Source organism: Alligator sinensis, unplaced genomic scaffold (genome assembly GCF_000455745.1).
Source record: "Alligator sinensis unplaced genomic scaffold, ASM45574v1 scaffold955_1, whole genome shotgun sequence".
In the NCBI taxonomy this organism is placed as follows: Eukaryota; Metazoa; Chordata; order Crocodylia; family Alligatoridae; genus Alligator; species Alligator sinensis.
In genome coordinates this window covers 51,500-78,507 of record NW_005842791.1, presented here as the reverse complement: position 1 = coordinate 78,507, position 27,008 = coordinate 51,500, and the positions used below count along the sequence as shown (strand labels likewise).

At 44.0% G+C, this 27,008-nt stretch overlaps 3 protein-coding genes across 3 annotated transcripts; 1 reads left to right on the top strand and 2 right to left on the bottom strand.

Moving 5' to 3' along the window:
- Nucleotides 1-927: 927 nt before the first annotated feature.
- LOC102383243 (olfactory receptor 49-like) lies at nucleotides 928-1,875 on the bottom strand. Its single transcript, XM_014525357.1, has one exon. It carries the CDS (start codon nucleotides 1,873-1,875, stop codon nucleotides 928-930), a length of 948 nt encoding a protein of 315 aa, XP_014380843.1.
- Nucleotides 1,876-6,577: 4,702 nt separating this feature from the next.
- On the bottom strand, nucleotides 6,578-7,516 carry LOC102382992 (olfactory receptor 6C4-like). The gene has a single exon (XM_006035019.1). The coding sequence runs from the start codon at nucleotides 7,514-7,516 to the stop codon at nucleotides 6,578-6,580; it is 939 nt and encodes a 312-aa protein (XP_006035081.1).
- A 7,925-nt stretch (nucleotides 7,517-15,441) lies between these two features.
- On the top strand, nucleotides 15,442-16,467 carry LOC102382763 (olfactory receptor 6C4-like). The gene has a single exon (XM_006035018.1). It carries the CDS (start codon nucleotides 15,442-15,444, stop codon nucleotides 16,465-16,467), a length of 1,026 nt encoding a protein of 341 aa, XP_006035080.1.
- Nucleotides 16,468-27,008: the final 10,541 nt, after the last annotated feature.

The window sequence follows — 27,008 nt, the reverse complement described above, 5'->3', positions numbered from 1 at the left end:
AGTTTACCTTTAATGTGATGCCTGCTACAAACACAATGACTATTCCTTCAAATTAGCTTAATTTTTTAAGGTAGTCTCTATTTATCCATAAATATCTAAGCAGACATGAATTTGGTGAACAACACACTAATGAATATACACAAACTAATACATATATATAGGTATAATACATATATATATATATATATATGTACTAATACATGTATATATGCATATACTAATATATATACACACAAAACTGGTAATAAGAACAATGTGAACCAGAAAAAAATTACAGCAATGGGTTTTAGAGAGCCAGACAGCTATAACATATTGAGTTTCAGTAGGACATGGGCTCTCTATTCCTATAGCTTTTCATTCAAGCCGGTAAAGAAATTTGCTTTCCCATGACAAATTCACACATTCTTGTGTCAGGACAGTATAATATGAGAAATCATGTGCCTAACACCAGTGTCAGTGCTTTTCCAGATTAGCAACTGTCAAGTCACATGGAAAGAATTTTTTTCCCCTTCTCCTCTTTTCAGTCATGTCTACAAGGAAAACTTTCTGAACAGATCAAAGTTGATTGGCAAAGCTCTGCAAGCCAGTTATGAATGCACTTTTGAGGAATGTGAATGGGAACTGAATAATGGATGTTGAAAGCTTGACCCTATTACAGTCGGTGGTGAAATTCTCAGTGGTCCCAGATTCCTTTTGGGAAGGCATGGTTTAATCATACATGAATAATTGGGTAGGTGAAAGTGATAACTGAGCACATTTCTATATCTTGTATTACAGAGATGGTGACACTAAAATTTCTACTGGTGCCTTCTGCCTTTGTAAAATCAAAAATATAGGTCTGTTGAAATGTAGTCCTTTACATCAATGTCTCACATTTCAGCACTGTACAAGTGGGAGGAATTCAGTGACGATCTATGTCCAGAGTATTCACGCCTTGGTTTTTACAATAGCCTTAGACCATTTAGAAAATACCTTACCCCTGAGGGCCTCTCTGACTTGCTTATTCCTGAGAGCATAGATGTAGGGGTTGAACAGCTGGGTCACCACTGAATAGAGGAAAGAAATATTTTTGTCAAAATCTCTCCCACCCCGCTGAGAGGGCCGGACATATCTGATGATGGAGGCGCTGTAAAATATGACAACCACTATGAGGTGAGCAGAGCAGGTGGAGAAAGCTTTCTTCTGGCTCGATGAAGAAGGGATGCGCATGATGGTGGCAATGATGCAGCCATAGGAAACAACAGACACTGATAAAGTTCCAAGTACAATAATTATAGCTGCAAAAAACACCAAGAGTTCAATGAGGTGTGTGTCTGTGCAGGAGAGCTGGAGCAATGGGGCCATGTCACAGTAGAAGTGGTTTATGAGGTTGGGCCCACAGAACGGCAATAAGACAATCATGACTGTGGGAGGAATGAGGATAAAGAAACCCACCACCCAACAGCACAGCACCAGCTGAACACAGCGCCTGCTGTTCATGATGGTGGCATAATGAAGTGGGTGGTAGATGGCCACGTAACGGTCAAGAGACATCAGAGCCAGATGGAAATATATAGAAGACCCTAAATAGAAGAACAACAATAATTGCATGAGGCAGCCATGGAGGGAAATAGCTTTTCTTGACATTAGGAGGCCGTAAAGGGTCCTGGGCATGAAGGTAGAGGTAAAGCAGACCTCCAGAAGGGAGAAACTCCGGAGGAAGAAGTACATCGGGGTTTGAAGCTGACGGTCAATCAGAGTGATTGTGATGACAGTGAAGTTTCCCAGTAAGATCAGGAGGAAGACGATGAGGAGAACTACAAAAAGAAGAATCTCTAAATGGTGGTCGCTGGTCAGACCCAAGAGGATGAACTCTGCTACTGTTGTATGGTTCATTGCTTCTTGCTTGCCTTCAGACAAAAAACACAACTGAAACCAGTTTGACAGCATAGCTACATTGTGAAAACAAGATATAAGCAGATAGTGTTTGAATACTGAGTGTTATAATAATTGGACTCAACATCCTGGATGAAGTTTTGTATATGCAACTCCTATGGGTATGGTAAAAACATGCCTCTGGAACCGCAGGCATGGATGAGGACAGATAGATAATTGATATATCATTGGAGGGAGTTGCATTTTGTGCAGATGAAGGGAGGAAAAGCCAAAGGAAGAAATATGCCCTCAAACTTTTATGCTTCAGTGTTCCTATTTCTACAACTGAAGGGGTCCATTTCAAACTATAAACCAGCATATAGTGTTGGACATAACCTTTTTCTTCTATGCTCCACCTCTTCTATTACATTTCACCCTATTCCTAGGCAATTTATCTAACAGCCCTGAATAAATACATTGTCTGAATCATCTTCCTAGGTCTCACTGTCAGTTGACACAACTACACAAATACTTTCATTCTGTTTAAAAGTGAATGCACTAGCTAATCGAAAAGCATGAGGGTGATAACAGTAAGCTTCAGCATGAAATGGGTGTTGAACAAAAACAATTGGAAACCTCCGTTTTCTTTCCTTGCAGAACAAGATGGATTTGGATCATGCAAAGGGAATAATTTGCCAGACAGAGTAACAGACAGGAAGCAGAAAGAGGGAGTAATTTGTGCTCTCACAAATTTTATCTTCTTTTTTTATAAGCCCCAGAATAGAACTTGGGAAGTTTGGATTGCAGCTGCCAGTTTGTTTCCACACCTATTTTTGCTCTCTTCTTCTGCATTACCCCCTATCTCCAAACCAGTCACAAAGTAATTGTTGCCTGCATCATTAGACTGTAACAATGACCGTTCTCTTACCCCGAAATGCTTACACATTGGGAAGATATTTTTCCCTGAACACATTTTGCTCTATATATTGTTCTTCAGTGCACAAGACTTCTTGTGGACTGAATTGAGGCATATTTTGTACAGGTAGGCTTTAAATACTCAGAAATTATGAGCTCATATCTTTTTCTCACCTAAGATAAAGCAACTCAAAGTCAATAGGGATGTTACTATGGTTTCCAGCTCTAGTTTCAAAGCACTGATGATAATAACCAAGTATATAAGGTGGTACTTACAGATGTGGAGATGTGGTCAGTGGGGGACGCAAACATTTGTCAGGACAACCGTCTGTGTTTTGAATCAGAGACAAGGATTTGCTTCTAGTGGGGTCCTACACTCAGATCTGGTCTCCTGCTTTTCTGTGGATGTTTCCAGGCTCCAATCTTGTCTTTGCTTTGACTCCATACCACAAGCAAGTCCATTCAGCCTAACAGCGACCCATATTGGGAAAGAGCTACCATTAGGTTGGGTTTTCTGTCATTATTGTGGGATTACTACTGGTTTAAAAGTGGAGACAGCTGACATGGTTTCTGCTCCAAAATCCCTGAAAAGAGCTTCCCCCTCCCTTTTATCCATTCATTCTTGCAGTCCAGCAGCATGTGTCCGTCTAAGCTGAAAGAAAAGCTCATCAATCTCTCAGTATCTGCAGACCTATGCTATTTTTCAATCTCGAATTTATTCTGAAATCTCGGCACTAATATGCAATGGAATTGGTGTATTCTCCCTGACGTCTGCTTCTCATCACTTTTTCACTCTTCTTTTCTGCTTCCAGTCCATTTTCATTATCAACAAAATATATTTGCCTGTAGTTCATTACCAAGAATCAGAACTTGTTGCAACACAGGTGATGTTGGTGTATTATTCTCAGTCCCAGAACACCAACTGGACTACTCTAATCTAATCCCCAAATGTTTGTTATATTGTGCGGTTTGTAGGTCAGCAGCATTTTAGTCTCCCACCACAGAACTCAAGCCCTATGCCTAAGTCAGACCCTGTTAGGATGAAAACTGTAGAAACGCAGGCAAAACTAGACAGAATGTAGACCCTCTTCCACAGCAGCTACAGGACTCAGACGCTTTCATTTAGATGGGTGGATTGATGCCTCCATACAGGACGCAGAAAAATTATGTGGTTCCTCTCAGCAAACAACTCCTCCTTGCTTCGGGTCCTGTTTATAAGACTTGTGATATACAAGTGCCTCCCTCACATTGTCTCTGTCCCTGGAGAAAAACCAGGCAACACAGTTTTCAGAAGACTTTCTAAACAAAAAAAAAAAAGACCCTTTTGACTTTTCCCCCACAGGAAGACATTACTAATTTTTTGGCCACTTGAGTTCCAAAATCTCTTGCTAAAACTTTCCTCCTCAAGCAAGGCCAATTGGATAGTTCAATGGAAAGCAACCCAGATGACCTGAGGTTTATTCCTGTCTCTCTCCTTGGACTGCTTGATGCCCTGAACCAGAAGAACTATGTAAAAACTGCAACTTCATTATGATTGCCACCATTTTTGGAGGAAAGGTGCATCAGTAGGGTTTGAGCATAGGGCATGGGGGTGCAGCCCCTGAATCAGCACTGCCTTATATACCACTGATTTCTGGAAAATGGCACTGGGAGAGGAAGAGGGCATGGAGAATTCTGCATGTGTCCTGTTCACCTGCCCCCCAGCATCCCCACTGTGTGAGACGACACTAAGCTAGATGACCAACCAGTAGTCTGGTCCAGTGAATAATAGGTCTTATGTTCCACTCTTAAAATCTGAAGCTAAGCAGACTTTTGAAAAAAAAGGTATCATGACCATATTTGAGTGTTAACTTTTATCATCCTTTGTATCATTTCTTTTATTTTATTTTGAATCATAACTTCTGTGGTTTCTCTTACAGCTTATACATCCTTCCATGTATTCGGTTTAAAAACCCACACTGAAACCAGACTTCAAACCTTTATTTGTCCTTTTTTGCCTTCTGGTAATTAAAACATCCGGACCCCATACTTGGCTTAAGGGTCTCAACAGGGCAATTCTAAAAGTATCTATAGTAAATTTCTAATAAGGTAGAGCTCAGCATAATTATAAAGCATTCTGAAAATGCAGTTCATGCAGATACAGCTTAGCATTAGCCAAAGGAAAGCCCTATAACTGTAGGGATACTTAAGCATGCAGAATTATGATGAGCATATGACTATACATTAATGTACACACATAGATAACAGTGGCATTAAGAGGCAGGAAATGAGAAAGTGATAGAGAACCGGAAACCCCTCCACCCTAAAGGAAGGGATAGAAACACAAAATTTCCCCTTCCAGTGAGACTGAACTAAACACCCTATGGCCAAGTCAGGTTCAGTCTCTGCCTCCCTGGAGATGACCCAGTTCTACTCAAGTTCTCTTGAAGGACACTTGCCAGACTGTAGTGTTTGCATCTTGGCCTATAAGCTTCAAAACCCTTCATATCCTGAATATTGTCCCAGCACTGTCTCCAGTTCTGGGCTCCAAGGAACACTCCTGGAAGGCCGGGTTCCTTTTCCTCATGGATTCCAATGAAGCCTAAGCCCACCCTTTCCTAGGCTTCTTGTTTTGGGGGCTCTCTGTATTACACTTTCCCTTTTTGAAGTTGCATGGGGGAGGATCACTGTACGTACCTCCAAGGCTCATACTCAGCCACATAACTGCATTTTGGGACTCTTATGCACTGCACAGGATTCTGTTTCAGCCTGTGATGAAACAGCCACTCTGTGCACCTACCAGTGGGAAGTCAAATGGGGGAAGACAAGAAGAATCCACTCATGTTGTATCTCGGGATTCTTGAGCGTTTTGCATTAAAGAATCACTGGGCATGTCTACACGTTACCCTATATCATCCAAAAGGAAGGACTAAAGCACGGTGAAGTAACAGCATCGCCATAGGACAATGTGTAGATGCTCCCACTGAGTAAAAACCTTCGATAGCAGAGGCAAGAACCCAAAGTTCCTACTTGCTAATGTCTATAACCATTGCAATGGGCCCTGGAATCAGGGACCCTTTTCTTTATTCCACGTCCCTGGCCCATGTTGCCATCCTCCCTGATGTAAAGGGCCATATAAAGTAAAAAAAAAAGAAGGGAAGAGGGGCCAAAGAAGAGAAGACGTAGGTCTGGACCGTGCAACAAAATGTAGAAGAATTATACTCCAAAATACTCAAATCAGAAAGGTATTCAAAATACCACTTTCCCTCCAATACTGGGAACATTTACCAGTGACTGGTGTAGTAAAGCCAAACCCAAACTGGCTTTCAAACTGCTAGCTCAGATGCTGGTAGTAGAGTACCAAGAGCAAAAAAAGGCTGGGTGTGATCATATAACCCCTCTGCAAAGCTGAGAGAGTATGGAGGAAATGAAAGCAACCTATGCTTCATTATGTGATAGCCACATTACAGTGACTAAATGATGGATCATAAAAAACAGGGGCTTGATATATTCTCCATCTCTTGATGCTCTTGCATGAAAATTAGATGCATTGATGGGAGAAGGCCTTTCACAAGGCAAAAATATTTTGGCACAATGCTGGAGTAACCGGGGCATACTAGATGGCCTATATTATACCAGAACTCAGAATGAATGGTTTCATGTTTTTCTTTCCATAATGTCTATGAATATATAAAAATGGATATACAGATTCCAATTCTTCCCAATAAAGAAGATAACTCAAGTCCCATATTCATTGAATGTAACATTTTCCATGGTGGCAGTGACAGTTCAGGTGGACTCAAATCCTGCAGTGTTGAATGCTCCTACCTTATGAAAACTGCATTTTAGAAAACCTCCTATTCCAGGCATCTTTCAGGGCCTCTTTCACCTGCTTGTTCCTCAGTGAGTAGATGTAGGGATTAAAGACTTGGGTCACCACCGTATAAAAAAGTGAAATGTTTTTGTCAAACTTCTGGCCACCCCTCTGAGTTGGTCGAATGTACCTGAAGATGGAGGTGCCATACAAAATGGCAACCACCATGAGGTGAGCGGAGCAGGTGGAGAAGGCTCTTTTCCTGCTGGTGGAAGAGGGCATATGCAGAATGGTAGAAATGATATGACTATAGGAAACAAAGGTAACTGTTAAGGTACTGAGTAGGGTAATGACAGCTGTAATGATGCACATTAATTCCATATTTCTTGTGTCTGCACAGACAAGTTGGAGCAGTGGGGGAGCATCACAATAGAAATGATTTATAACATTGGGGCCACAAAATGGCAACTGGGCAAAAATAACACCTGGAGGAAACATCATGACAAAACTCACTACCCAGCAGCCCAGCACCAGTAGGAGACAGGCTCTGCTGTTCATGATGGTGGCATATTGCAGGGGGTAGCAAATGGCCAAGTAGCGGTCAAAGGACATCATAGCCACATGGAAAAACACACAAGTGCCCAGAAAGAAAAAGAAAAAATTCTGAAGCAAACAGCTGGCAAAGGGAATTTCTTTTGCACTCTTCAGGAGACTGTAAAGGAACCTGGGCATGATGGTGGAGGAAAAGAAGATTTCCAAGAGCGCAAAGTTCCTGATGAAGAAGTACATGGCAGTGTGGAGGCGACGATCCACCAGGGTGATTGTGATGATGACAAGGTTGCCTGTTACAGTCAAGGAGAAGGTCATTAGGAGAAACAGGAAGAGGAAGACCTGCAAGCGGTGGTCAACGGTGAGTCCCAGAAGGATGAACTCTCTCACGGTGGTATGATTCATTATTTAAGGCACACCTTGAGAAAGGATATTAAAAATACGCTCTTAGACATAAGAATTGTGGCATAAGGACAAAGCTTTTTGCACACTGGGGCGTAACAATCCATAGAAAAATGGTTTTCAGAATGAGTTTGATTCCAGTATTTTTCAAATCTATTTGACATAACTTGTTACCATGACCTACCAAACAGCATCCCACATGAAGGGCAGAGACAGAATTCAAGAAGAGAGAATCAGAAAGACAGATTCCCAAGGAGTGAATCACTGACACCCGATCCTACCCAAGTAATTGCCCATCTGCCTCCATGCTGCTATCTCACACCAGATGCCCCAGTGCTGAAAACAATGCAATGGCTCTGGCCTCTCCCTAGCTCTTGGATGCATAGCAGACAGCAAAGTTGACACTTTTGAGGCATTCAAATAGAAAGCAGAGTAAATAAGCCCCTGTGATCCCCATGCTCATGCGTCTTGTCTGGAAGTCATACCTGAAACAGTCCTCTGTAGCTAGGTTGGCTACTTGTGTACTGTACTGAAGTCTGTGATGGAGAAATGTACCTTAGGTAACTGTCATTTGAGAGAGAGGTTTTCAGATTTATTTTAAACTCTTGGTACACTTGGGTGGATGTCTGGTATGTCAATGTTGATGAGTTTCAGGTTTGGATGATTTCCCTTGCATGATTCCTGGCTTCTTCCAGTTTCCCCCCGGCACTGACTGCCTTCAATGCATTAAGTGAGAACATATATTGGCTGGCTCACTTCAGTGTCTGAGGGGCAGTGTTATAAGAGTGACCCAAAGGAGGTGAAAATGAAGATAGAGACTCCTATTGAACCCAGCCAACTTGATTCAGTGCCACAAAGCAATAGTACTACTTACAAATGTAACGTTGTATAGGGACCAAGACACAGATGTTTCTTAAATGTCCAATCTGCAAACAGGATGTAGAACAGCTTCAGTTCTTTCCATGCATCTCTGCAAACCCTCCCCTCCTCATAAAAGTCTGCCTCTCACCATATTTCTCCCAGATATTAATTCCACAGGACAGGATGGTACCATGATCCTCATTACTAGCCATCCTGAGCCTGACCTCGGTAATCTACAATGTAGGGTAGGAACAAGCAATCATGGGGTTCCTCCCAGTCCGCTTTGGATGCTGGATTCTTTTTTTTTCTTAACTGTTACTTTCAAGGTTTCCTATAGGAATGGGTTTCTGTCTCTCAGGTGAGAAAACCTTACTCGTGTCATGCCCTTAAAAACAAAAAAAATCTGGAAAGGTGCCCCAGTGCCCTACTTACAGCATAGGAAAGTAGAGCTGGAAGGGATTTCACAAGATCATCTAGTCCATCTGCCTGCTCACTGCTTCTTCAGACTGCTTATCGCAGTTCTGAAAATCTTCTCATTCCCATTTTAGCCTTCCCTTCCTTATGCATCTCTATCACGGTCTTTTTTCCTTTTGTTTTTTGTCTCATTTTACACGCAGAAATAGAGAGAGGAGTAGCAATCAGATCTTCCTGAGAGGGTGATTTCCAGACTTTAAAATGAAGCGCTAATTGGAACTGCAAGAGAAACAATGATCTGCAACATGAACAAGTCTCTCCTCGAGATTCTTCAAAACATAATCACTTCAAACTGACATCCCAGAAACAATGCCCCAATCTTCAGCATCTCACTGGTGAGGGAAAGCCTGAAATACAGTGAAAACACAATATAAAGAAATAAAACGAGCATTGAATATAGCAGAACAGAGGGACATCCCTATGGCCAAATCATCCATCCTTTTTTTTTTACTTCTCATTTATAAAAGTTCTGGTGCATGGGATTCTTGTGTCTCTGCCATGCTCAGACCCCTGAGACTAATTAGTTAATTATCCCTCTGGAAGATGATCTAAGTAAACACTTCTGTTCTTTTTTCCCTCAGAAAGTTTGGGACAGGATAGCACCAAGTTCAGTTTCTTTTCTCATCATGGACAAAAAGATGAGTTTGGTCACCATTTCCCCTTTCCTTTCTTTTCATGGCAGAACTTGGAAAAGCAGCAAGAAACCTGGCTACAATCAAGTGCCTTGGGAAGAAAGGTGGCTTTGGGGTCAAATCCTGGAGGAGGGCTCAAGAAATGAGGGTTAAACTCCGGGTATTCTTCATGGCCATAGCCATGGGATTCATAAATGGATATGTAAAGGGGTTTAGGCGTCATTCTGTTCAGCATTCAAAGGAACATAGTGATGGAAATCCAAGGGACAGAACCAGATTGGTAAAACCATTTTCTTACTTCAGAAAAGTGAGCTAGAATACAGAGAAACAAAACTCGTGACATGGGTGGGTGACACTGTGTGTGTGTTAAGGCATGCCCTCACTGGCACTGGGGCATCTACATGACATGGTAGTGTGCCCCAATGAGGTCTCCTCCACCCCTAAAGCCTCAGCCTGGTCCACCACTTTAAATGACAACAAGTATAAAATAACTTAGTGAGCAGCAGCACAGTAGGACCAGAAGCATCTCAGGCAGCCAAACTGTGGAAGAGCCTTTCTTTTCTCTCCTGCCGGAGCTTCTCCTCCAGCCTGTGTGTTAAGGTGCACCCTCACTGTGTGACTGTGTGTGTGTAGCGAAAACCCCCCAGTTTTTTCTTTTTTTTTTTAGATTTATTTTAAAATGCATTCCCTCCCCTTCCCCAAACATTTCTGACCTTTTCTCACCCTCTCTTTTCCCTATAGATAAGTATAAGTGATCTGAGACTTAGGGTAAGCTTTAAACATTTTTATTTTGGTAGCAAGTTTTTGGTTTTGGATATCCACTGTTTTATATTGTATTATTATTAGGTTTGTATTGATTCTGACTGTTGTATATTGTATTGTTGTTATTTTTGCATTGATTTTTATTGTTTCATAGGGATAGTGTATGGTTTAGGCCTGTGTTTGTAAATGAACCAAAGTCATGACAAGTTTCCATGTCTCTCAGGGTCTTGTGTTGGCAGCTGAAGGGTCAGCAGCAGGCAGTATGCATAGATGGCATAGATGGCATACAATGTGATGGTGGTTATGGGTCTGTACTCCAAACAGGGCAGGGAACTAGGTAGAGGACAGGAGCAATAGCAGCAGAGACTGGTGAGTGAAGGAAAAGCCTAGGGAATACAAGGGTCCCAGTGGAGGGCAGAAATATGCTAGGGCAGTGGTCTCTAACCTTTCAAAGAAGGAGATCACCTTTGGCATTTAAAAGCAAACCAAGATCTACCATGTGGAGCCGCTGCCACACCCCTCCCCTTCAGCAGGTAAGTCTGTGGGGAGGGAAGTGGGGGGCAGATCGAGGCAGAGGGAGAAAAAGTATTCAGGGCTGCACCTCCCCAGCAGGTAAATTCCATCTGGCTGGGGCCCCACTCAACTTCCCCCTGCTCCAGCCTCTCTGGCACTGTCCCTCACTGCGGGGGCCTTAATTTAGCCCTTACTTTTTCCCTCCCCCACAGACTGACCTTCTGGGATGGGTCACACATGTGCATGCACGCGCGCACTCAGCCCCCCAACCCCAGCCTTGGATTGGCTCCAAGAGGCTCCGAGATCTACTGCGAGAGGCTCCAAGATCTACCAGTGGATCTCAATCCACTGGTTCCCAACCACTGGGGTAGGGACACTTGCAGTCAGCAGCTGGAATGGGGAGCAGAGGGGAACCAACCAAACAGAGCCCTCAGGGTCCCTCAACAGCTGGCTAGGCAGCTGGGTGGGACTCTTGAGGGATGTCTGGGTGAGGGTAAGCCAGATAGCAGACCAGGAAATGCCCTTACACCTCATGGTGGTGGGCATTCAGCCTTGATGTACTGCCAGCAGGAGACAACCACTTCCCCTGGCTCAGACCCTGCAGCTGGATTAGGGGCATGTACACTGGCATCCTGTGCCATTTCGAGGTGCTGAGTGACTGGGTCTGCATACTGCAGGACTGGCAAGGGGTATGTTCCAGGTGCGACCTCTTTGGCCTGCTGCAGGGCAGGAAAGTGTCCTACCCCACCCTTTTCACTCTCTTGGTGCCCCTCCATGTCTTTATGAGCAGGCATCACATGTACCATTATACATATGATAGTAGTCAGCGACAGCTGTCATGAGTTCACCAATGTTGGGTCCTGCCTCCAGACATAATGCCTCCTTGCAACCCCACTCATCCCTCCTCTGGTCATACCTCTATTATGAGCTCTCACCCTGAGAGCTGCTAAGTAAAGGAGATCCATCTGTCCTACGCTATGCCCACCTGCCACCCTGTTACCAGTTCCCAACCATCAGGGCATTTGTTAGGCTTGCAGCAACAGTCAATTTGGGGCTCTGGCCAGTGACTGAGGGATCTGCCCTCATAGTCACCTCGGTTTTGCATTTGCACAGGGAAACAAGGCTACCTCCTGTAACCAACACATCTCACACCCTTGTGCATTCAGAAAGTGTGTGATCACCCATTTCAGGAAACACAGACATATAAATGAATTCATTTTATTTGTGGAGCAGTAGGCAATTTCTGCACACCCTTTACCTCCTGTTAGTTAGCTAGTAAATAGATCTGTGTGAAGCGGCTAGTATTCGCTTCAGATTTAGATTCAGCCAATTCGGGAGACAGCGATTCGATTTAGTGATTCAAATCACTGTCCTGAATTGATTCGGCTGAATCTGTTTCAGAGATTTGGCTGCTGCCAAATCAGCCGAATCTCCAAATCACACAGGCCCCACCCCTGCCTATTCTTCCAGCCCTCCCCTGGCCCCAGCTCCTGGCTATTTGAAAAAAAAAAGTCCCCACCCACCGACTGCTGCAAGGTGATCCCCGCTGCCCCCCACTTCCCCCTGCTGAATGCGGGGGCTCTGTTATGCCTCGCCTCCTCCGTCCCCTACTTACCAGCATGAAGTCTGAGCCCAGCTCCCTGCTGTAGCGAGTAGGGACTGCCCAAATCACCAAAACTCTCCGAATCTTTTGTGAATCAATTTGGACCTTTTCATTGTTCTCCTGATTTGATTCAGATTCAGAGATTCGGCTGTTGAATTGGGCTGAATCTCCTCCAAGTCGAATCAGCACCTGAAGCTTTGCACAGCACTACTAACCAGCTGCTTCCTAACTGAGGGATCTTCTCCCAATTCCCAACTCCCTCAGTCTCCTGTCAGGGATTAACTCTAAGTCAGCACTTTAGTCACTAGAAAAGTTGATACCAAAATGAAGTACAATCATTTGTGGAGATGTATTGTGGGGCTGGTGGTTGATCTCTTCTAATTGTGAGGCCTGCATGGATCTGGTGCCACAGCCCTGAAAATTACAACCCCAAGAAGGCAGGACTTTCCTGTATGTTTTATTCCTCCCAGGACAGAGTTTCTCTAGATGAGGATGAGAAGGCAACCACGAAGGAGGATAGAGAGCACTTTTGTGACTAAACTCAAGTCTGTAGATGTTGGATATGGAGACAGAAGAGGCTGTCACTGAGCAACCCAGTGAGAGAGCCAGGTATGAAACCCAGATCATTCAGGCAAATTAATGAACAATCCCATTCGCCTTACTCAGAAAAAATTTTGGCAAATGTTTTCTGAAATAATAAGGGGAGAAAAAAGTTTTTAAAAGTCTTGCCTGTTTCCCAAGCTTTCTGAAGGGGAAATCACAGTGGCTTTAATTTACTTTATTGCAAAAATCTCCAGGAAATCTTGGTTGCTAATCAGTCTCTGGGGTCATAGCAAATGGGGGGAGAAAGAGCTTCCATATCACAACACTTATAAAGGAGTACCTGATAAAGGAAGGAGGGGTATTTGTTTGGGGCAAAGCCATCTAGGTGGTTTTGTTCTGTAGCAAGGCACTGACCCACACACTTAATGAGAACATTTTCATAAGGTAACATCTGGGAGAAGGGGCATGTGTGGAGAATGTCTATTGCTTGCTTAGTGTTCCCTGTATTTTTTTCTTTCCACCATCACATGCTGTGACTGAGGCTTAAGGGGTGATGCTTCAAGTGTTTATAACCTGATCAAATTGCCATTTCTCAGAATTACTGCAAGGGTTTTACTAGTGCAGCGAAACTTGGGGTCCTATCATAATCCACCAACATTCTCCCTCCTCCCCAAATTTCTGAGTTTTATATTCATTCAGATTTTTCTGATCCTGTTCAGGTGAGAGTCAGACTGAGGAGCAGAAGATAACAGTGAGGAAGTTACGGGATGTGGAGGGAAGGACACCTCGGGTACTGTTCCTACTAATATATGTAGTACATGCTAGCTGTGAGATGCGTGGATACATGTGATGTAGGAATACTTCTACAAGAAATGTATCTGCTGAATTTTGATGTCAGCTGAGAAGAAAGAACACTGTTGCTGTTGTTCTACAAATCCTCATTATGGATAGCTGGGAAATCGGTGGTGGGTTTGTTTTATTTTGGGGTAGTTGTGTGTCAAGTTATTTAAAGATTGCTGCAAGAAATGTTAAAATCCAAATTTACGGCAGATATGAATTTATATGGGTGTCCCTGGGAATTAAGCTACTTGTGGCACAGAGTAAGAAGTGGTGATTAAAAACTAGGAGATGTAGAGCATGGAAAGTAAGGCAGAAGTTTATTTCTAGAGCTGTTCAGAAATGAGGATATATTTTGTGACATCATTTTACTTCTCTTTCTTTTTTCCTGTACGTCTCTGTGTTTCTCCATTTAGTTATCCAAGCTGCTTGATGTGCAGTTGTCCTAGAAAGGTTTTAAAGACTTGAAAGTGTGTTAGTTACTTATCTCCCTTCGAAGAAGGTCACTCATCATCCTCATACTCTGTAAGCACTCTATATTATATTCTGCTGTTGTTTCTGTTGTATAATGTTTTTCAGCTGATTTTTCCTTTTTAACATGAGCCATAAATGTAACTGTATTAAAATTAATACCAACCCTTCCCTTGTTTGGGACATTAAGTCATGAGAATAATTGAGGAATTTGCATAAATGCCTTGATCGCCTTGAATTATTTTGGTGGAATGAGACAAAAAATAGGCCAAATCCCAGTTTAATTTGATCCACATAAGTGGCACTTCTATAAACTGTCTAAATATAAATTTTGGTGTATCTGCCTCTTTGGGATCTCACTTCCACCTCTGGCAGAAATGGATTGTCATTGGCCTGGAGTGCTTGTGTAACCATGATGGTCTGTGACGGACATATATGAGAGAAAAGGTTTTTTTGTGATAATTTTTATTGGACCAACAATTCCCTGTAAAGCAGGGGTCCCAGTATCTGCTCCTTGCCCCTGGCACCAGATTTGGGTGGAAACTCACCTGTTATTAAGGCTCCAGTGAACATGAAATGTTACATACAGAAAAGCCGATGGACAGAGCTTAGAGTACAGGACTTGATCCCTTCTAAAGCAGTGCTCATCACACCTGAGCTACAGCCCTGTTGGCTTGATCTTTACCTCCTTAATTATCATTACTGTCAGATGACCTGATTAGGAATGTGGTGAAGTTTTATAGGAAACATTGTTTCTATTAAAAATTGGTTGAAGCAGAGAATAAAATACTTATTAATGTTGTCTGGGAAGTCTACAGTTTGAAAATTTCCAGTCCATTTATAGAGGCAGTCAAAATGGAGCATGTTTTCAAAGTTTTATGCTTAATACGGCTTTCTGTCTCTCTGCAATATAACTAAGCATCCACACATGCTTCTCTCAGTAGCAATTATCTGTGCCCTTTTTTGTGTACCTCTCTCTTTATTGTGGTCCATGGGCTTAGTTGCAGGTGCCCTGAAGTGATTTTCTTTTAAAAACTCTTTGGTCAAAGGTTTATGGTACAAAGATTACATGTAGGACATCCAAGCCTGCTTATTCTCGCAACCTGTCTCCAGACACTTGATTCTTATTTATAGATCTGGTTTTCGTGACCTATCTACAGACACAAGCCGCATGACTGCTTCTAGTTTTTCAAATAGATTTGCATGGATTTCTTTAAGGTGAGCTGGAAGTGATGAACCGTACTGCAGTCGAGGAGTTCATTTTGTTAGGACTGACCAGTGACAGGAATTTAGAGATGATCCTGTTCACCGTTCTCCTCATCATCTTCCTCCTCATCCTGCTGGGAAACCTCGTTGTCATCAGCATCACCTTGGTTGACCACCGCCTCCAAGCCCCCATGTACTTTTTTCTCCGGAATTTCTCCCTTGTGGAGATTTCCTTCACCTCCACATTCATGCCCAGGGCCCTTTACAGCCTCCTAACAGGGAGCAAAGGCATATCCCTCCCTGGTTGTTTCTTGCAGTTGTTGCTATTCTTCTATTTGGGCACCTGTGTTTTTTTCCATGTGGCAATGATGTCCTTTGACCGCTACGTGGCCATCTGCCGCCCCCTGCATTACTCTTCTCTCATGAACAGCAGGTCTTGTGTCCAGCTGGTGCTGGGTTGTTGGGTGGCAGGGTTGCTCTTGATTTTTCCTCCCACCATTAAGATTGTCCAGTTGCCCTTTTGTGGCCCAAATGTCATAAACCACTTCTACTGTGACACTGCCCCCTTGCTTGAGCTCTCGTGTGCGGACACGTCCTTCATTGAAGTCATGATGTTAGTTGCAGTTGTAATCATCTTAATGGGGACTTTAACAGCAACCATTTTCTCCTATATTTGCATCATTTCAACCATTTTGTGCATCCCCTCTTCTTGCCGCAGGAAGAAAGCCTTTTCTACCTGCTCCTCTCACCTCATGGTAGTTATAATACTGTACTGCAGCTCCATCTTCAGGTACATCAGGCCAACTCAGAGAGGGGGCCAGGATTTTGACAAAAATGTTTCCTTTCTCTACTGCGTGGTGACCCAGCTCTTCAACCCCTACATCTACACGCTCAGGAACAAGCAAGTCAAACAAGCCCTAAGAGATCACTGGGGCCGCATTTTCTCTGAAATTGGGGTTGTTGAGGTAACCAGAAAGGCACATAATGAACACAGCTCTTCACTGACATCACACCAGGCATTGCATGCAGTGCACCCCATGGGGCAGAAGTGATACAAAGACTTGATTTTGCCTGACTACATTTTGATTTTTGTATCCAGAGATTACAAGGCATGAAGCAAACACCAGGCTTTTGATCCCATGATACAGGCCTTGCAGAACCACATGCAGTAATGTCTTTCTGAGCCCAGTAGCACATTTCTGATTTAAAAATAAATGCCAGTCTCTATTTGTTTCAGGTGAAGGATTCACAAGATTATTTGGAATACCCCCTTCACCCCTGCCAAATGCCTATGCTTCTTATATTTTAGAAATGTTGTTTTTTTCTTTTATATTTCTAGCATTCCCTTTTCCTAATTCACCATACTATTTGTCAGATAGCCACCCTTCTGGTCTCCCTATTCAGGCTGTTAAGTGTGTCCTCAAGTTGCCACCCTTTCTCTTAGCGATAGTGGTAATTATAATGTATTATTTTTCTATCATCATGATGCCACAAGTAGCAATAGAAGTAGTCATAGTTAAAATATTAGTACCGGCAGTATATTTTTCCTGTAGCACTTGTATATATCATCTGAGATTAAGAACCATTTGTTCAAAATCCTGCTAGGGGGCATTTGAACCTCATCATGAGTGAATTTATCATGTATAATTAGAACCACGGCTATTTTTAAGATGGTTTTTCTCCTGTTAGACCTCTCTTCTTTATGCTTTATCACAGAAGCTATTGGGTCAACTGCACTGTCAAAAGTTATTCATAATTAAATAAACTAGCACACGCATTTCTATTGGGAGATGGACTGTGATTTAATTGTCTGGTATGAGTGAGAGGGAACACCATTGAACCACAGATCTTGAAAGAGAATGTCTGCAGTCTTTGCCTGTCCTGCTTTTGCATTGCTATAGACCCCCTGAGAAGGCAATAAAACCTTAGAAATAACAGCTAGCCTGAAACTACAGAAATACAAAAGTAATAAGGAAACATTTTTCAATAGCACACATGGAAGACCGAAGGAGTCAACTTCCAGGGTCCAAAGGTCACCTAAACCTTTCCTTCCCAAGTGTTTTAAGAATGTCTTTTTTCTTGTACTGCATCAATTCAATGCTAGCTGAGGCTGTGCTTCACTTTTCAATTAAATGGGAGTCTCTTAGGTCAGACAGGTGTGCTGTAACCTTTAATTTGGACATCTCGGACTGATACAAAATGGTAATGTTCTTGTCCATAGGATATGGTAAATCTCTTCCCAACCATTTCCACTACTCAATGTCTACTACACACAAATCAAAGAGATTGCCCTTTAGAAAGTTTACTCTCTATCCAGTGATTCTGTAACAGGGTCCCAGAGGACCATGGGGTGCTTTAAGAAACTTTCAGGGGCGTTGCAGTGTGCTACATAGCATTAACACTGTTAGGTGTGCAAATATGACTCGCAAGATAAACCCAGAAATTCAAAGTGTTCAAAACATGTTGACCTGTCAGAGCCTTTCTGAGTTCTCTGACCGAGAAGAATTGGTCTATTCATTTCCTTTCATCAAAAACGGAGTAAAAACTAAGAACTAACATTTTCTGAGGGTTGCCTAAGAAATTGATACCTGCTGACCTAATCATTAGTGAGGTCAAATGCCAAAAAAATGGTTGGTTTTGACTATACAAGGGGACATTTTAAAATTACAGTGGCACTGAATGAGAGAGCCTGGCCCTACTGTAGTCTTTGCTGCCAAAAACTTCTCTTCAAGTCACCTTAGCATTCAGAACTACTTCTTTGAACTCCTTCAATGGATTCCCTTATAACTCATTTAATCTAGGTTAAATTTGTCTTCATTTTCTTCAGGTTTCATGTGCCAACCAGATATTAACTCCCACTCACACCTGGCCCACACATGGTCCGAGATCTCAGCTAGCATTGTTTGGGAAAAGCATGGGTGACTGGTGCCTCCCAAGTCTGGGGGGGCACCCGCAGGTGCCGCCATCAGCGCTGGTGGTGGGGCCAGAGCTGACGAGCTCCCTCAGGTGCCACCATCAGCATCAAGGATGGGGGCAGAGCTGACAAGCTTCCGCAGGTGCTGCCGGCGACAGCAGCAGTGGTGGCCCTGTCAGGGTGGACATGTGCCCCCGCCATGCATTGCCTATGAGGAAGAGTGCCCCAAATAGTTACAAGATCACCCCAGAGTGCTTCTCCAAATTCTCCCAACTCTCTCCCCTTATCCTCTACAGAAGACCATGCTCATTGTGCTGACCCCAATTATCTCAGATTATTCTTGCCTTTTCTCCTACATATTCTCCTTATTGTTTTCTACCCTTTAATTACATTGCAAATCTCCTGGGACAAGCCACTAGGTTTAGCCACCAACACTTTACTCAACCCTGACAGTGGTGGGAAAAGTCCTTCTACCACGTAGAAGGGTTTTATAGGCCTCCAATTAGGCCACAGGCCTCCTATTGGTCCACCCAGGTCACCTGGTCCTCTATTGGGACACTTCGCCCACCTCCGTAGGAAGATCAAAGCTGAGCTGGGGCTGTTTTTCAGTCAAGTCTCCAGTGGCAGCATGGTGAAAATGCATTGACCTGTATCTGTTAGAGGTCTGGGTTCAAGACCTGCGATCTCTAGAAGCTGAATCACCTGGGTCCTAGATGTGATTATTCTGAGAGCTAATGTGCTTCTTTATAATTTCTTCTCTGTGGTGTACCATTGTGAAAGGAAAGAGAGGTGCTCCTGTTATGAGGAGAGCAGAATATTGATTGAGCCTCAACTGTTGACTTTTCTGGTCTTGGTGACATTTCAGCTTTCTAAAAAAGAAAGGGCCCACAGAAATTCAATGGCTATAGGGCACTTCAGCTTTTGGAAACCCCATCAACATGACATGTTTTCAGATCTAGATTGCTTGTAACCAACACCTGAACACATCTCTCATGCTTATATTCCTCTGTTGGATAAGGGAATGTTTGCTTAAATATTCCTATATTTATTTTCACAGAGCCCTTCTTATGTATATGCTGAAATGAATGATTTGGAACTTTATTCTACGGGATGTATTCATAGATTCAGAGACATTAGGGCTGGAAGGGACCTCAGAAGATCATCGAGTCCAGCCCCCTGGCCCAGTGGCAGGAAGTAAGCAGGGATCATAGGATCCCAGCAAGATAAACATTCAATTGTCTTTTGAGGGTGTTTAAAGTGGGTCCTTGAACCACCTCCAGCAGCAGTCTATTCCAAACCTTGGGTGCTCAGACAGTAAAGAAGTTCTTCCTTATGTCCAGCCTGTAACGGTCATAGAGGAGTTTGTGACCATTTGACCTTGTCATCCCTCAGGGTGCTCTGCTGAACAGACATTCCCCCAGATCCTGGTGAGCACCCCTGATAGACTTATAGGTGGCCAACAGGTCCCCCCTGAGCCTGCGTTTTTCCAGGCTGAAGAGTCCCATGGCTCTCAGCCTCTCATCATAAAGTCTGTTATCCTGACCTCTGATCATGCACGTGGCTCTCCTTTGCACCCTCTTAAGCTTCTCCGCATCCTTTTTGAATTGTGGAGCCAAAAACTAGGTGCGGTACTCCAGCTGTGGCCTCACCAAGGCTGAGTAAAATGGGAGAATGACATCCTGGGATTTGCTGGAGAAGCATCTATGGATGCAAGCCAGCATTTTGCTTGCTTTATTACCTGCAACATAACACTGAAGGCTCATGTTCATCTTGTGGTCTTTTCTTATTATTGTCTTTGCATCTTTGTTCATCTTATTGTCTTTGCATCATGAAACACCAGAGGGCAGGGAACAAATACAGGCAGACCTGTAGAAAACAATAGAATGCAATTTAACAAGGAGAAATGCAAAGTGCTGCACCTAGAAAGGAAAAATGTCTAGTACACCTACTGCCTAGGAAATGACCTGCTTGGTAGCACGGAAGCGGAAAGGGATCTCGGAGTCCTAGTGGACTCCAAGATGAACATGAGTCATCAGTGTGATGAAGTCATCAGCAAAGCTAACTGCACTTAGCTTTGATCCAGCTGTGATCCAGCATCCAATTTTGGGCACCACACTTCAAGAGGGATGTGAATAACCTGGAAAGGGTTGAGAGGAGGACTACTCATATGGTGGAGGGCCTGCAGGTAAGATCCTATGAAGACAGACTGCGGGACCTGAATCTCTTCAGCCTCCACGAGAGAAAGTTGAGAGGTGATCTTGTGGCTATCTACAAACTCAGGAGGGGGGTCAGCAGGGAATAGGGGATACTCCGTTTACCAGGGCACCCCTCAGTGTTACTAGAAACAATGGCCATAAACTGAAGGAGAGTAGATTTAGATCGAACATCAGGAAGAGGGAGTTTTGCCAAAATATGCAATGTATTTACAAGGAAGGTGGTGCTTTCCCCTACACTGGAGGTGTTCAAGAGGAGATTAGACCTAGGTGAGATCACTTAACCCCAGCTCTACTCTTTCCTGCCCAGGGAAAGGGGTCAGACTCAATGATCTAATAGGTTCTTCCGACCCTAGGAATCTATGAAATCTATGAAAACTTTGTGCTCACACTAAAGGAGCCACACAGAAACCTTTTGACTTACTTCACCCTTTTCCTGTTGCTCCCTGGTCCTGGTCCTCTATTTCACTAGACTTTACTGTAGAGATGCCCAAATCTAATGGGTATTCCATGATCCTGATGATCATGGATAAATTAACCAAAATGGCTTACTTTATCCAATGTGCAGGTCTGCTGTTGGCCAAAGCCACTGCCCAACTAGGACTAGATCATGTGGTTCACTTTCATTTTTTCTTGGACTTCATAAACTCCAACCACAGGTACTAGCTTCCTGATTTTTGATGTGAGGCCTTGCACCTGCTCAGCATCCATTCCCACCTCTCAAGTACGTATCACTTAGGCCTCTGCAAGTAGGCAGGTATTCAATCCAGCTTCAGATCCAGACACTTCATATGTCAGTGATCTGACCTCCAGATCAGTTTGCTGCTTTGGTCCGGCCAAAGAGGAACTGAAGCTTTGGAGCTGCCTTGGAGATCTGACCATAGGCTATAATGGGGGATCAATTAAATATCTATAACTTTGTTGTTTTATCTCTGATTTGGGTGAAACTTGCAGGTGTGACAACAGGTACAATAATTTAGCTGGCTCAACACCAGTAGCATCATCAGCAGCATCAAAGGTACCCAAACAGAACTGTTACAGAACCTGTCATTTTATAAAGGAATTGACAGCAAGAAGTGAAGATGTTGTGTTGTGTTGGGTTGGACATATGATGTTACTCATGGTGTGTGATGGCTTATCTTGTGTTTTTATGTCTATATGTGTATTATGAAAAAAAAGGAGTACTTAAAAAATGTATCTTTGGAAGCTTTAGGGTTGAAAACCCCTTTGTCAGGCTGAGGAAGTACCCGCAGTTGATCCTGGGTGACAGGAATAGTAAAGAAGCCGGAGGCTGGCCTGGCACGCAGTGCAGCCAGGAAAGCCAGGCAGCGAAAATGGAAATGGAGGTGTCAGGGCGTGAGGGACAGGCTGGGGTGGGGGGTGGGGGGGAAAGGGACTGCGTACAAGCTGTGCAGGATGTCTAAAAAGAACTAAAAGTCCATCCAGAAACGGCAAAATAATCATACATATGACACATGGACAAACATCATCAGCAGAGCCTGCTTACTCAGTAGGTTAAAAGGTATGGCTGTTGACAGAACACCTCCACACCCACTGGCTCTCACAGAAATGTGATCACAGGTACATCAACCCCTTCCATATTACCTGAGAAATTAATCCAGTCATATTCAAACTGCAACTCCCAGCAAGTCTAAAAATCCATCTGGTATTTCACCTATTCCTGTTTAAACCCTACAGAGAAAGCTCTCTCCTGCATTGATCGCAACCTCCTTCACCACCATAATGGTTCAGAAGTATTCAGAAAAATACTTAGTCCAAGAGTCATAGGTTCATAGATTATAGAGTTGGAAGGGACCCAATGGATCATCGTGTCCGACAACCCCTCCTCCTGGCAGGAAAGAGGACCGAGGTCAGACGACCCCAGCCAGGTGATTGTCAAGTCTCCTCTTGAAGACCTCCAAGTTAGGTGACAGCACCACCTCTCTTGGAAGCCCATTCCAGACTCTGGCCACCCTTATTGTGAAAAATGTCTTCCTAATGTCTAACCTAAATCTACTCTTCACTAGTCTGCCCCCATTATTCCTAGTTACTCCCTGAGGCGCTCTGGTAAACAGCGTATCCCCAATTCCCTGCTGTCCTCCCCTGATAAATTTATAGGCAGCTACAAGGTCACCTCTCAGCCATCTTTTGTATAGGCTGAAGAGATCCAGATCTCTCAACCTCTCCTTGTAGGGTCTTTCATGGAGACTACTAATCATGCAGGTGACCCTCCTCTGAACCCTTTCCAGATCCTCCGTGTCCCTCTTGAAGTGCAGTGCCCAAAACTGGACACAGTACTCCAACTGTGGCCTGACTAGTGCTGCATAGAGGGGGAGCATCACTTCCCTCGATCTGTTGGTCATGCATCTGCTAATACATGACAAGGTGCGATTAGCTTTGTTGATGGCCTCGTTGCACTGCCGGCTCATGTTCATCTTGGAGTTAACTATGACGCCACAATCTCTCTCAGCCTCTGAGCTGCTGAGGAGGACATCTCCCAACCTGTAGATGTGCTGGGTGTTCCTCCTTCCCAGGTGGAGCACCTTACATTTATCTTTGTTGAATTGCATCCTATTACGTTCTGCCCATTGATCCAACTGGTCCAGGTCAGCCTGTAACTGCTCCCTGCCCTCTGGTGTATAAACTTTGCCCTTTAATTTGGTATCATCTGAGAAATTGGAGAGGGCACTCAACGCACCCTCATCCAAATCACTGATGAAGATATTAAATAACACCAGCCCAAGGACTGAACCCTGCGGGACCCCACTGCCCACTGCCTTCCAGGTTGAAAATGACCCATCAACCACCGCTCTCTGGGTGCGGTCCCTAAGCCAGTTAGCCACCCACCTGACTGTGTAGGCATCCACTCCATAGACCATTAGCTTCCCTATGAGAATAAGATGTGAAACTGTGTTGAAGGCCTTCCTAAAATCCAGGTAGATGACATCGGCCTCCACTCCTGTGTCAAGGCAGTGTGTGACCTGGTCTTAAAAGGCTATAAGGTTTGTCAGGCAGGATCTACCTGTGATGAATCCATGCTGGTTTCCGTTCAGCATCGTTTCTCCTGCTGGGCTTTCACAAATACACTCTTTGATGATTTTTTCTAGTATTTTCCCAGGGATAGAGGTAAGATTGACTGGCCTAAAGTTACCCAGCTCCTCCCTTCTCCCCTTCTCCCCTTCTTAAAAATGGGCACCATGTTGGCCTTTTTCCAGTCCTCAGGAACCTGGCTGGAGCACCATGAGAGCTCAAACAGCTGTGCCAGTGACTCAGCAATGACACTGGCCAATTCCTTCAGCACCTGTGGATGGAGGTCATCCGGGCCTGCTGACTTGTACCCATCCAGCCCTTCCAAGTGCTCCTTAACTAAGTCAGCACTAACCTTTGGCAGTCTGGTGCCTTTTGGACATCTGTCTCTTTTCAAGGTGGGGGGATTGTCTTGGTCAGTATTAAGGAATACTGAAGTGAAGAACTCATTGAAGAGCTCTGCCTTTTTGTCTGCATCAACCACCAACTGACCTGTTTTGTCCTGCAGGGGCCCTATGCTACTCTGCACCTTCTTTTTGCTCGCTATGTACCTGTAGAGGGACTTTTTATTGTCCTTGATTGTTGTAGCCAGTCTAAGCTCCAGTCCTGCCTTAGCCTGCCTAACTGACTCCCTGCAATAGCGTGCCAGGGTGCTGTATGCCTCCTTGGCAGCTGCCCCCTGGTTCCACTGCCTATTTATCTCTTTCTTTGCTCCCAGCCTTTCCTGACGCTCCTTGTTCAGCCAAGGGGGCTTTTTAATCCCCTTAGCCCCTTTCCTGCATAAGTGGATAGACTGCTTTTGTGCTACAAGGATCACTCCCTTGAGAAACTTCCAACCTTCTTGGACCCCCATTAGCTTGATGCTCTTGAGTTCGGTACATCACTAACTAGGTTCCTAAGTTTAGTAAAGTTGGTCCCTCTGAAGTCTAAAACTCTAGCATTACTGGATATTTTTGTCACCCTTCACTGGATATTGAACTCCAACACGTGGTAGTCACTATCACCCAAGTTACTGTGTACCCACAGGTCCCCCACGAGATCATCCCCTGTTGCTAGACCAGGTCTAGCAGGGCACTACTCCTGGTGGGACTGGACACCATTTGGGTTAGGTGGGGGTCCTGCACACAGTATAAGAACCTCCTTGAGTGGTTTGTTTTGGCCACCTGTTCCTCCCAGCTGATATCCAGGTAATTTAGGTCCCCCATGACCACTGCCTCCCTCGCCTATATGGCAACTGAAAGCTGCTTGGAGAATACCTTGTCTAGCTCGTCATCCTGGTGAGGAGATCTGTAGTAGACCCCCACTACCAAGTCCTTCTCCCCTGCCCCCACCTCCCGCTGAATCCTGACCCACAATGTCTCAGTATTCCCCTTTTAGACTCATTTTAGAGTCAAGTGGAGGCAAGGATAACTAAGTCATCTGGTTGATTGGATACAGGGTGCGGGAATGCTTGTGGGGGCACACGGAATATATCCTCACCCTGGATCTGGTACAAAAATTTCATGAGGACCCCCCCCCACCAAAGAAAACCTGGGCCAGCATCCCTAGGTGATATCACTAGAGGGATGGCTAATATCAGGCTGCAGCCTTGAACCTGGGACCTTAGCCAGTCTGCTACCTCCTCAAATGAGCACTGAGGCAGACATAGGCAGTCAGAACCAGATATCTGGTCCATGAGTTCCCCAGACACATCTAGCTTCCTGGCTCTCCTACACTTGGGCTCTGATCTTGGTTATTTCTTCTGACCCTGTGTGACCCCCACTGACTCAGCATGACACTCTTACCAAAAGGGGGTTGAAACCACCTAAATTCCATGCCAGGTGGATGACTGAAAAATTGTCACTGGAATGACTATAAGGAAATAGAAGCCCACCCCAAACTGCTCCAAGCCAATTGTATTGATGATTAAAAATGGCAGTAGTAGTTTGAGCAAGCAATTCTCTCTCTTTCTTTCCTTTGTTTTTCTCTCTCTTTTTATTTCGTATTGTCCATCCACCAGTCTGTTCACACCTCTGTCTATTATTATTTATTTATGTATCCTGCTAACTACCGGTACCTAACTAATTAGACAGCTGGATTAGATTCTGTTTCACATACTAAACTCACCTGGCCCTTACCTACCTATGTAAGTGCTGTGTTTGGCTGGCCGTTGTCCAGATTTTGCATTATCTAGCCCTCTCCCCAGACCTCCCTTAATGCTCAATCACTGTAATCACTTGCTTTGAAGAGTTGTTGGGTAAAATGGGCAGAAAACAGTGGGAAAGTATATGCTCCACTGGGAGCAAAAATCCAGTCCTGGACCCAGGGACCTTTCCCACTGACCACACAGGGCCACTCTCCCTTTGACTTGCTTGTTTCATCCCAGCCCCACATATCACCCTCCTTTGACAGTCCAGTTGTGGTAGAAACATAGAGCAATTCAGAAATGGGCCCAGAATACAATCTGTGGAGAACGGAAGAAGCTGGTGAGATGCAAAGGACCCATTCCTGGAAAGAACAACTAAGCAGAGATGGACAGTCCTTTTGGATGCAGAACATAGCTCCTTCTCCAGAGAAATGTCCAAGGTCCCAAGAGCCTACTGCTTCAAACTGTTTTGAAGATGTCAGTTTCATGAACTCCATTTTACAGTTCAGGAAACTGAGGTACAAGGAAGGGAAATGACTTACATAGTGATACCTTGCCGGCCAATTTTAAAGCCAAGGACTGAAAATATATCTCCAGTATCCTACTGCAAAGCGCTTTCCCTTAGCAGTACTCCGAAAGGGAAGTCAGTCTGTGCAAGTTTTTTTAGCTAGTAGGGCAAAGGATTTTCACAACATCCTTCCTTTCCCCTAAACTTCAGGATGACAGCTGATTTTTTTAAAAGAGTCCTCAGCCCAACTTCTTAGCTAATTGGTCTCACAGCATCTGAACCAGTGCCAAAGATGGATCTCACGCATTCAAACTCCTATATATGACAACTTAAATAGGAGGGGTTTTTTATGTAAGGAGGATTACTAAAAGCTGTTAATTTTGTAGGCAAGCATCAGTCCACAGAGTTAAGATAGAGAAGGTCTGTTTAGTAGCTGTAGGCTATTGTTTTACGTTGTTTTGTTAGTGTTCCATATGTTTGACAAGTTTTGACCATCACTAGAGCTGATTGAGGTTTAGGGCAGGATTTCTAAGTTGACAATTTAAAGTGTTAATGATTTGCAAGCATTACAGTGCTACACTGTTATTGTTGTTATTTTTGGGGGCCGTGGGCGGAGAAAGTGAGGTCCCCTTTTAGGGGTCTGTATCATGTAGCACCAAGCCAATGTAGTGCCAGTACCGGGAAAGTTTTCAAACTCTAAATGATAGACTGTAATTTAGTTTGAGGGAACCAATGGATGTGGGATTAGAAGATAAAAGTGAGTAGGTTATGGATGTGAAGAAGGGAACCTTGAAGCTCTGTAGTCC